The sequence below is a fragment of the Herpailurus yagouaroundi genome, unplaced genomic scaffold (assembly GCF_014898765.1).
Source record: "Herpailurus yagouaroundi ecotype Mexico unplaced genomic scaffold, PumYag 195, whole genome shotgun sequence".
Taxonomy (NCBI): domain Eukaryota; kingdom Metazoa; phylum Chordata; class Mammalia; order Carnivora; family Felidae; genus Herpailurus; species Herpailurus yagouaroundi.
Window position 1 is genome coordinate 17,376,074 of NW_024412426.1, and position 10,849 is coordinate 17,386,922.

A 10,849-nucleotide genomic window follows, 5' to 3' on the forward strand; every position below is an offset into this window, starting at 1 on the left:
CCAAGGTCGAGGGTCACCGCCTCCCAGAAGATGAGCTATTATTCTCTAGGTTCTTCCACTGACTGGCTGGCGATCCCGGAAACCGGCAGACTTTCCCGAGCTTGTCTCCGCCTAACTCAAGGGCCATCGTGGAGACTGTACGAGGTGGTGAACGGGAAATGCTTTATATAAGTGGAAACCTTAATGTCCCCGCGCGCGGCTCTAAGATGCTCAGCCTCTGCCAGGTGCGCATCCTCCCAGCGTGCATCTCCAGCCTGGGCCTCTCCTGACCCGCCATCTCCACTGGGACGGCCACCGCACCTTTCCTTTCTCTGTCGTTCGTGGGTAGCGGACGCACAACGTTACGTTAGTTTCAGGTGTACCTACAACTCGGTGATGGGACGAGTTGATACGTTGCGCTGTGCTCACCACACGGGTAGCTGCCATCTGTCCCGCTACAGCCCTATTACGATACCGTCCCCGTGACGGTTACCCATCCAGTTACCCGTTCGGTGACTGGAAGCCTGCGTCTCCCACTCCCCTTCAGCCACTGCGGCCCCCCACCCCCAGCCCCACTCTGGCCGCTCCAGTTTGTTCTCTGTACTTATAGGTCTGGCTCTGTTTCCAACAATCATCTTAATGTACTCAAAATTAGCCCCCTAATATCTTTCTCCAAACCTGCCCTACCTCCTAGTTGCTAAGGCCGAATCCATAGAAATGTCACTGACTCCTTTTTTTTTTTTTTTTTTTTTTTGCACCCTGTATCTGAACCACCAGCAAATCCTATTGGCTCCGACCTTTCAAATACATCCGGAACAGTCACTGTCACGGCCACCATGGCCTGAGCTGCCGTCGGCTCTTCCCCAGGCTTCTGGCGTAGCTTCCCAGCTCGTCCCCCACCCATCCCTGCCTCCTTGTATGTATTCCGTGCAGCAGATGCCGGTTTAAAACACACACTGGTTCATGGGCCTCCTGGAAGAGTCCGATGGCCCCGCTGCACTGGGGGTGACAGCCAGTCATTAGAGCAGCCCACGGGCCTCTCGTCTCCTCTGCGCCTCGCCTCCTACTATGCGGCTTCGGGCACACGGGCCTCCCTGCTCTGCCTCGGATACAGCAGGCGCCCCCACCTCAGGCCTTTGCACTCGCCCCACAGTTTCTGGATCGCCCCGGCCCAGACACCTGCATCGCTTGGGTTCTCACTCTCAAGTAGCATTTAAACTTTCTCTACTGCCCCCCAGCCCCAGGGTTCCCCATCCTCTCTGTTTTAGTTTTCTTCAGAGCGCTTAGCACTTCTAATGGATTATATGATTTATTTATTCCCTCCCTCCACCTCGTCCATCCCATAAGGCTTAAGAAATTTGTTCCCCACCCCCACTCCCCCACCCCCACCCCTGCACCGCCCACTGCCGTATCCCTGGTTTTTAGAACTGTGTCTGGCATGTAGGTGGGCTTTCGGGACATGCTTGAATGAATGAATGAATGAATGATGGGTGATGGAGCCACCCCACCCCCACCCCAGCCACACTGGAGGAGGGGGGCCGTGTGAAGGCGCTGCAGGCCTGGGGAGGGAGGGCAGTTTGGCTACATTAAAAGCCTGCTTGCTGCTGCTAAAACCCTGAGGTCTTTCTGTCACGGTCTTTATCAAAAGGCCACATCTCTCCCCTTCCAGCACAATCAGTTCAAAATCAGTCAACTAGAACATCTCTCTTGCCCTAAGAGCCTCGTTCCTTCGGGCAGATGCTGGCAAGGCCGACTGTCCCTCGAGCCCGGACGGTCTGCACCCTTGCTTGAGGCTGGAGGCTTGGGAGGCCGGGGACATTTTCCTGTTTCGGTGGGAGCATAGAGCAGCGATGTCTGTCCCTCTGGCAGGGCCGGCCTCAGCCGCCAGCACTGAAAGCGGGGCTCCTGAGGCGGCTCGGGGCGGTAGGCAGAGGCCAGCTGCAGAACGGGCCTCACGGGTGGCTCCGGGGGACCTGAGAGGGCGGTGAGACTGGGGGACACGGAGATGTCTGCCCTACGCAGGTAAGGCAGCGATAAACTGGGGCCATCTGTGCTGTTGTTAGACATTCTAAGTGGAGAGCCAGACTCCCAGAACAAAGAAAACAGCTCTTCAAAGAGACAGGGAGGGGGGGAGGGAGGGAGAAAAACACAAACACGGCAGCAAGCAGCCCGTGCGCACACACCCCTCATCTAATCATAAAAACATATTCCAAACAGGTTCCAGAGCTGTCCTTGGAAGGGATGTTTGATATATATATATATATATATATATATATATATATATATATTTCCCTGAAATTCTAACTGTCAGATCTCTCAGGAAATGGCTCTGCTTGAACAGACTTTCCCGGACCTTCATTTCATGAATGTTGAAAACGGAATTTCGATAAGACAAAGGCAAACACAACCGGTGACAATTGCTCTTGGAGGCCCTTCCGGATTTTCTCTTCCTCCGGATCCCCCCACCCTCCCACTGCTCCCTCACCCCCGCCCCCCGCCCCGACATCAGCTGTGTTTCCCTCATCCCCCAGGGACCACCGTGGCTTCTGGAAGCTCAGAGGGCTTTCCTTTCATTATGTGGGCTCAGGGCCATGAGGCGGGAGGGAGACTGAAGACCGGTCCAAGCTCAGAAGCGGGAGGAGAGCCGGAGGGCTGCCTTGCTCGGCCCCTAACCACATGGGGCCTCAGCCTTCTCATCCATACAATGGGAATGATGTGCCCACTGCACGGGGCTGTGGTGAGGATTTGAGGCACGGGAGGATGTCCTGGAGAAAGGCTCTGAGGTACCCCAGAAGGCTCCCCAGCCAGCCTTTGGTACCTGGGCCACAGTCCCCTGGGGTCACTGCTATTCCCTCTTAAAATTTCTGTTTCTCTCGACTTCTAAATGAAGAAGAGGCGGGCTTGGAGGCAGAGAGCATAGGGGGATGAGGTGAAGGAGTTTGGGGCTGTTGACACGGAGGGAAGACACGGGAACAGATGTGTATTAAGAGGCTCCTCTGTGTCAGACACTGAGTGTGGTACCTTACGAAGTCTTACCCATCCCTCCAAACGTCCCTGCCGGGAAGTCGACGCTATCCCCCCATATTCCAGAAAGGCGAGCCAAAGCTCAGGCCGGAAAGGATTTGCCTAGAATGACAGAGCTAGGGGTCTATTCGGGTCCTGCTCCCGTTGAACTGGAAGGTCATCCGCGTGCTTGTCTTCCCCTGACTGCTGTGTGACGTCAGGCACATCGCCTCCCGTCTCTGGGCTTTCTTCCCCACACATGTAGAGCAAGAGGGGTGGACTAGAGTTGTGAAGCCCAGGTGTAAGGCTTTATTATGGGGCAGAGTACGTATTGTCAAGACATTCATGGCCCACCCCTGAGGGAGGGTTCTGACTTCTGCTGCACTGAGGCAGGCTGGTCCCTCAGGCAGCGAAATGTAGTGGAAACGACGTGTGCTGGGTCCAAGCAGATGCCTGAAGCGCCCCGTGACAGCTCCCACCATTGCCTCTTCCTCGGCCGGGTGGGACTGCTGTCCGTCAGCCTTGGTCCTGGAGTGAAGGCGACATGGAACCGAGCTCTGCAGACCCCCCATGAATGTGAGTGTGAGAAAGACCGAACTCTTGGCTGCTGTAAACCATGCGGATTCGGGGTCGTTTGTTACCACCTCTGGACTCAGCTTTAATTGAAAGGTACAGCGAGGAAAGGAGAAGGGGGAGAGGGAAGATCACATCCTGGGGACTGATTCTGCCCCTCCCTGAGAAAAGGAGGAGTCTGTCAAGGGACCGGGAAGTGCCCGAGAGTTCCCCTGAGGTGTCAATGGCTCACTGACTTACCTGAACTCCTCCTGATCCTCCAGAACAGGATGCACCAATGCTGGGGGTGGTGAGGGATGCTAATGTCCTCAGAACAATGGTAAGATGGTCGACATCCGCCAATCAGGTAAGAAAAGAGGAAAGGAATAGACGAGAAGTACATACCGAGGAGGATATTGTAAGATGTTTCTTCTGTTTCTGTTTTCTTTTTTAAGTGTATTTATTCTGAGAGACAGAGAGAGAGTGTGAGCAGGGGAGGTGCAGAGAGAGAGAGAGAGAGAGAGAGAGAGAGAATCCCAAGCAGGCCCCACATTGTCATCGTGGGCCCAACATGGGGCTCGAACCCACGAACCGTGAGATCATGACCTGAGCCAAAACCAAGAGTCAGACGCTCAACTGACCGAGCCACCCGGGCGTCCCTCTTCTGTTTCTAACAGGAAACACTACTTCTAGGGCAGCAGAGACTCTTGATGCTTGTGGAGGACAGCCCTCCTATTTGACAGGTGAGTGCTGAGGATCCGGGGTGCTAAGTGACCTCTGAGGGATCACACTGTGAGCTAGCGTCAGAGTTGAGACCTGGGCCCGGGGCCTGAAGAGTGCTAGCCTGGGTTGGGCCTTCCTGTTTCCTTTCAGTGACTAACAGTAAAAATTCTCCCAAAGGCAAGGGCAAGTTCACTTGAAGGCCGGCAAGGAAGGTGGCAGCTGGGGAGCGGGCGCCCCCTGCCCACTGGGAAAGCGAAGGCACGGGCAGGCGGATCAGGAACAGGCCACCAGTTCCTCCGGCAGGTGAGCGTGAGGACTTACGAGGGCGCGCGCCCCGGGAGGAGAAAGGACAAGACCCACTAACAACGGCACAGCCACCCCGTGTTGAGGGCCTCGTATGCACAGGCTTCGTTCGGATCACCCACTTACCATATGTCATCTCATGTCGATCCCGTGGCACAGTCGCAAGATTCCTGTTTATTAGAGGAGCCCCTCGAGGCTCAGAGGAGTCAAACAATTTGCCGAGATCTCACCGCTCATAAGTGGCAGAACTGGGCTTTGCACCCCGTCAGTATGACCTTGCTGAGGGAGGCGGTGGAGAGAGGCTGGGGGCAGAGGGCCAGCAGAGGGAAACGGGAAGTGGGTGCTCACGCCCAGCCCAGCCCAGCCCTGGTGACCCTGACTCCGAATGGTTGCCAGACTCTCAGCCAGCAGCCTCCAGCCGAGGCCTCCCAGAGCTCAGCGGGAAAGGCTCCAGGCCATGGCCAGACCAGCCTGGGTCCCTTTGTCATATTACCTTGTGTGGCATGGCGGCACCCCACCTACCTAGCAGCGGCTAAGGAATGAGTCAGGGCTGCTGGTGTGCTCTTGGCTGTGTGGAAAGATCCGTAGATCCTGGTAGCCCCTGAGCCACCTGCTCGGGACAGATTTCAGCCTCTGGATCCACCAGTACAGGGTTCTAGCAGGGAGGGCTTGGGCCACGGGAGAGCTCGACAGAAACTGGCTTTGGACCAATGCACGTTTGTGGCTGGACATCTCCTCCCAACTAATAAACAAACAATCATTATTTTTCTCTGGCCAAATGGAAGCTAGCCTCAGAGAGCTCAGCAAGAGAGCAATAATGGGTTATTGACAGACAGGGAGAGCTTAATAGGCCACAGACCGATGAGGATCCGAGATTGATGAGGGCTGTGCTGTCGATTATCGGAACCCCTTCCAGCCTTCCCCGAGGGGCTCCCCACTCTCTGTTTTCTGTCCCGGGCAGGACCCTGGCAGCTCCCTCAGCAATTAGCTGGGCGGTGGGGAGGGCTGGGCCCCATCCTCCCAGGTTCGGAGGGGAAGGAATGTATTTGTAATTGTGAGGAGTGTGATGGCTATCAAAAGTCCACGGCTTCAGCCACCAATGCCGGGCACCTCAGGCTTGTGAGGCCTGAGCCCTGGCTGCCAGGACACATGTCACAGCAGAGTCCTCTCTCTGCTTCCCACCGGAAAACTGAAGGACATCTAATGGCTCTCCCAGGGAGGGAGAAAAAAGAACAAAGTGCTTTTGAGCCTCACGCTAGACAAGTCCATCCACTGGTCACTTGTTCTCTTCCATCTGTGTTTTGGTCCCAGCCATCAGTGGTCATTAATAAATCATAAAGGTGGTTGAACTTCACAGTTCTGACACTTTGCAGCAGGTTGAACCTCACGACTTGGACAGTTTGATGACACCTGAATTTGTAGACTCTTGCGAGTTAGACCCACAGGTCCCCTGCCCTGACCTGTGTCCCTCCACGTGGTTCTTTGCCTGAAGGCATCATCATCAGAATCGCTGCCCAACTCCTAAGTCTTGTCCCAATTGCACGTTCTGCTCCAGAGTAGGACTTCTTACCAGTCTCGTTCCCAAACCCGAGATCCTGGGTACGGTTTGAGAAACTGACAAAGAGGTCGAGAGTCTGGCCAAGGCTTGGCAGTCCTTCCTTATGTCCAGTTCTTGCCCTGGGCTCTTGCCTTGATTCCTAGATGCCACTGGGATGCTCAGCAGGTGACCTGGTCTGTGATGCACGTGGCTGTGCGGGCAGGGAAGCTGTAGACAGAATCGGTGCCTTTGGGTACAGCCACGGCTACATCCGGCACGAAGACAAATGCCAACTGAGTGTTTAAGCTTTGGGGACCAAAGTACAAATAAAAGAACAATTAGCACACTTCTGACTGCTCTTACCCATGGTGCCCAAGAGGCCCAGACGCAAAGTGCCCGCGTCACACACAGGCCACCCTCCTCACCAGATACAGGGAACGTGACTGAGCAGGACATCCAGATGTTTGTGAGTCAAGTCAGGGCCGCAGGAGAGAGCTGTGACCGAATCGAACCCACTTAACGTTTCCAGGCATGTCCCTCTCTGCGGTTATTGTCTTATCAAAGATTTATATCTGTCTCATAAGCATCATTCAATCCTTGGTCTCTCGTGAGGCCTGAAGCCAAGAATTGACATTTCTTCAATGTAAATAGGAAATATTACAGAATGAGTTGAGATCAGTTTTTTAAAAAATTGCTTTCTTGACTTTTAACCCTGCAGTCTTGCTGACTATTTAATTCTACCCGCAGTGGCTCAGGAACAAGCCTGTGATTTCTGTAACGTGACACCGGGTTTCGAAGCTGACAGTCCACCCCTCCAAATAGGAGCTCAAGTCTGCGGGTCCAAGTCACGAAATGAACCCCAAAGTTCCAAGAGGGCGGGAGGCTGGGCCTCGAGGGAGGCGCGTGGCCGTGGGCATGTGCGGTGGCCCTGGCCTGGGAATGGGTCGTCTGCATGAATCGAAGGCCTTTCCCGGGGAAGCGGAGTTAGTGACGGGAGCTGAGTGCATGGGCCGACCTGCAGGCACGTATTAAACCCGCGACGTCTCCAAGATCGTGCCTCGCAATTGCTTTTCGTCCTTTATCGAGCAGCTGCTCTGTGCTGTTTTAGAAACATTAGCTCTTCAGATGCTCACAGCTGCTGGACTGATGAGCCTCCAGTTGCAAGGCAAACACGGAGACATCTGGAGGTGAAGGGTCTTGCTGAGGCCACAGGGCTCCACAGTCACCTTGACTGTGGTCCGGGAGCTGATCCTGGGGAACAAAAGCCCTCATGTGCCCACTGACAGCCTGGCCATGTGCTGGTTTTCACATCTGCGGTGGGGAGCTAGATCTAGGAGGTAGGGACTGAGTGAGGGTAGAGTGTGTGTGTGTGCGTGCGTGTGCGTGTGTACAGCAGGCACACTTAGCTTCCCCACAGACAAGCTCACCCGGGTTACCTTCAATACAGAGCCGGCCTGGCGCACTTCAGGCATCATTCGAACGGCAGGCGCTCCTCTCCGGGCTCATTGGCAGAAATGTGCAAAGCGGGAGGCAGCTACCAACAGACCTGAGGAAATGACGTCGGTTTCCTTGCTTTTCCGAGGATGTCCCCCTTTCCTAGTCAGGCTCCACTTCCCCGAATCAAATCACTACGGTGTTGGGGTTTCTAGGCCTCCCGGAAGGAGAGAGCACTGCCCACCGGCCTCTGTGTCAGGCCCGTTGGCCTTCGAAGGCGCCTCCCGGCCTGGTGTGCCGCCGGGTGCCGAGCAGAAGCTCCGAGAACAGTCACGGGAGCAGGGAGCATTCAGCCGTCCGGCCGGGGCCTTGCCTTCCCCGTCCCCCAGCTTCTGTCCCCCACGCTCTGGGACAGTGACTGGATTTTCTGTTTGCTTGCTTCCTCCCCGCTCCCGGGCTCTGCAGCAAAGCCGAGCAGCACGGTGAGCCGTGCGTGGCCGTGGGGGAGGCGGCGTGTGGCGGCCCTGGGCCCCGCTCGGCGCCCATACTTCTTAGGGCTCTGGGCTAAGGGCTGCTTCCAGGACTGCTGACTGAAGGGGCTATTTCTGGGTCGGAGGACAGAGCTCCCGAGGCCGACTGGGAGGGTATTTATAGAGTCAACCTTGGAGAACAGGGATGCTCACATCCCTGGAACCTTCCCTCGGTTAGAAGTTTCTAAAGATAGAGCCGGGTGGCATCTGGAGTGAGCCAAGGCACACTAATTCCTTTTAAATCCACCAAGAACGTTCTCCGAATAAATGCTGACCGGTTTTCTCGGGGTTGACTTTTTCCTTTCCCCTCAGCGCTCTGCTGGATCCCGCCTCTTGGCTTGTGTCGTTGGTGGGGAACTGTCCACTGCCAGGGAAACTGAGGGAGCAAGCAGGAAGCGACTTGCTGGGGTAACGTGACATCTCTGTGACGGTGCCCCACCGAGGACTGGACTCAGCAGCAGGGGAAGAGAGGGGACGGGCAGTTCACCTTTTTTTGTCATTTGTCAGCCCTGTGCCAGGTGACACAGGCACTATGGCAACCCATCCCTGCACTGCCTCTGGGAAGTGGGTGTTATAACACCCATTTTACAGATGAAGAAACCGAGGCTCAGGGACTTGCCTCAAATTGCTCTAAATTGGTGAAATTAAGGCGCTCTTCACCCAGCTCAGCCTAAGACACTGGGGAGGAAGGCAGGACACGAGCGACATTTGTCTCCAGATTTCAGATGTGCAGTCAGGTCCGTGAATCCCGAAGCTCGTGGGTTTTAAGGCTGTCCTTAGTGACTACTCTGCCCTCTCATCTTTTGCCCTGAAATGAGAACAATTTTTGCAAACCAGGCCTGGCCAGGCCCAGCTTCTAGGGAGTGGCAGTCTCCACCTTTTTCCAAACTGTGGGACCCCTTCAGCTGCCTTATGAAATGCCCCCGTCCCCACTCCTGTCCATCCCCCCTTGACAAAAAGGGGATGTAAAATGAGTAGAAGGATATTTGTTGACACGGAGCTCTATCTGCCCCCGCCTCCTGGCAATCCTGGAATTTAAGCGTTTTCTCTCCTGCCTATGGATGAGGGAAGGAGGGCTCGGAGAGGTTAAGTAACTTGCTCAGCGTCCCGCAGACCACGAGAGGCCCAGCCCGGATGCCGACCTCTGGACCGTCCGCCTCGGTTGGCGCCCATTGACTTTCTGGCTCCAGCAGCATCTGCCACAGAGATTGGATTCAGTAGCTGCCTGGCTGGTTTGGTATTTTCGCCGATTCTCAATCGACCGCTCCACGTCTGACAGCATCGTCTGTGCAGTGGGTAATGGGATCTGATGGTTAAGGTGACCCTTGCTCAGCCCAGCCACAGCCCATCCGTCTGGATTCCAAGCACAGGCTGCCTTCCAGCTCAGGCCGGGTGGTGGCGGGGGCGGGGGTGGGGTGGGGGCGGCTGGAGGCCTGCTTCTCTCGCAGGCCTGGGGGGACTCCTCTTCAGCCTTCACATTCAACCTCCATGTGACTTCTCTGCACTTCTGGGAAGTCAGGAGGGAGAGGCCAGGGCACCAGCACCACCCAAGACAAAGGGAACTTGGGGTCTGTAGCGTTCTGGCTGAGAATGTTCCAATGTTTCCCTTCTGATGAGTTAAACTCTGCTCATCCTTAGGGGCCTGCGTGAGGCTCCCTCCTTCTGGAAAACTCCTCATTTCTCTACCCACCAGGGCACCTGTTGTGTACTCTACACATTCTGGAACTACAAAATCAGTGAACCTCAGAGAACACGGTTATCCTCCTGGCCGACTCTGGAATTCCTTCCCATCATCCCTACAGTGTCCTCCCTGCCTCCTTACTTCTCAAAGCAGCCATTCCTTGATGAGACAGCACTAAGCATTTGAACATTTCCTCTCTTCGAGCAGAAATATGCCTGTGGTGGCCCATCACTGAGCCCTGCCCTCTGGATTCGGCCCATTGGCAGCCTCCAGATCTTTAAAGAAAACTCTTAGGGCCCCTCCAGGCCTTCTCTTCCTCAAACAAGACCGGAAGATCCTCAGCAAAACCCAAGAAACGTCCTTCCTAGAAGTGGCAGCTTCAGAGGGCAGTGCCGAACGAGGCCGTTTGCAGGTGCATCGGGGTACAGCTATTCAAAAGGTTTAAATGACATCATTTTATCAGCAACTCACAGACACCAGCATAGTCCCATTAGCACTGAAAAAATTACCGAGTTTCATTAAAAGCAAGATCAAGCTTAGAGATATACAAATTTACCAACCGTCGTTGAAAAAAACCCTTTCTCGCTAAGGTGTTACATCTGCTGGCTGCAGGCTTGTCAGAGCACGGGGCTGGAGCGGCCTGTCCTGCGGCAGAGGCCGGGGTCTGCGTGAAGGTCTCTGCAGAGCTACCCAGAGGCCGGGCAGGATTGGCGGGCACATGCTGTTTGGCCTTGCGGGGAGAAGCTGGTGTGGGAGCAACGCAGGGTTGGCTGGGGGGGGGGGAGGCGTGGGCGTGGAGGGAGGGTTGTGGGGGCCCTGCTGCCAGCGCCCCCTCTGGCCGCCACAGTTAAGCCCCAGCCCCTCACGGGGAGCGGGGACTCCTCGGTCCCCGGGGTTATAAAGGAAGGACTGAGCTCAGTGAAAGGGAAGCACAACAGCAGGTCTGTTTCCTCCAAATCCGTGCTCCTCTCTTCCACCGCGGCCCTCGCTGGTTCATTCTCTGTTTCACGCGTGAACGTCTCAGGTCCCTGGGAGGTAGCGTAATGTCTGAGGCCCGGACTGTGCCTGTCACCCCTCCCACCCTCGGCACCCACTACCGCACAGGGC

At 55.6% G+C, this 10,849-nt stretch overlaps 1 protein-coding gene across 3 annotated transcripts; it reads right to left on the reverse strand.

Annotated features, from left to right (window-relative positions):
* Positions 1–2,834: 2,834 nt before the first annotated feature.
* On the reverse strand, positions 2,835–9,491 carry LOC121011910 (uncharacterized). Of its 3 annotated transcripts, none has more exons than XM_040446713.1 (4): positions 7,534–9,491; positions 4,687–6,403; positions 3,796–3,890; positions 2,835–3,638 (listed from the first exon to the last, which is right to left on the reverse strand). In XM_040446713.1, exons 2-4 carry the CDS (start codon positions 4,694–4,696, stop codon positions 3,120–3,122), a joined length of 624 nt encoding a protein of 207 aa, XP_040302647.1. In that variant the 5' UTR covers positions 4,697–6,403; positions 7,534–9,491; the 3' UTR covers positions 2,835–3,119. The 3 variants fall into 3 exon arrangements, with proteins under 3 accessions (XP_040302647.1, XP_040302646.1, XP_040302648.1); XM_040446712.1 differs by having other exon boundaries at positions 4,687–7,348; XM_040446714.1 differs by lacking the exon at positions 7,534–9,491 and having other exon boundaries at positions 2,835–3,539; positions 4,687–7,504.
* Between the last annotated feature and the right edge of the window lie 1,358 nt (positions 9,492–10,849).

Coding starts and splice junctions, on each gene's coding strand:
- LOC121011910 (XM_040446713.1), bottom strand. Junction 3,639..3,795: donor GAGGATCAGGAGGAGTTCAG/GTAAGTCAGTGA, acceptor TTTCAATTAAAG/CTGAGTCCAGAGGTGGTAAC.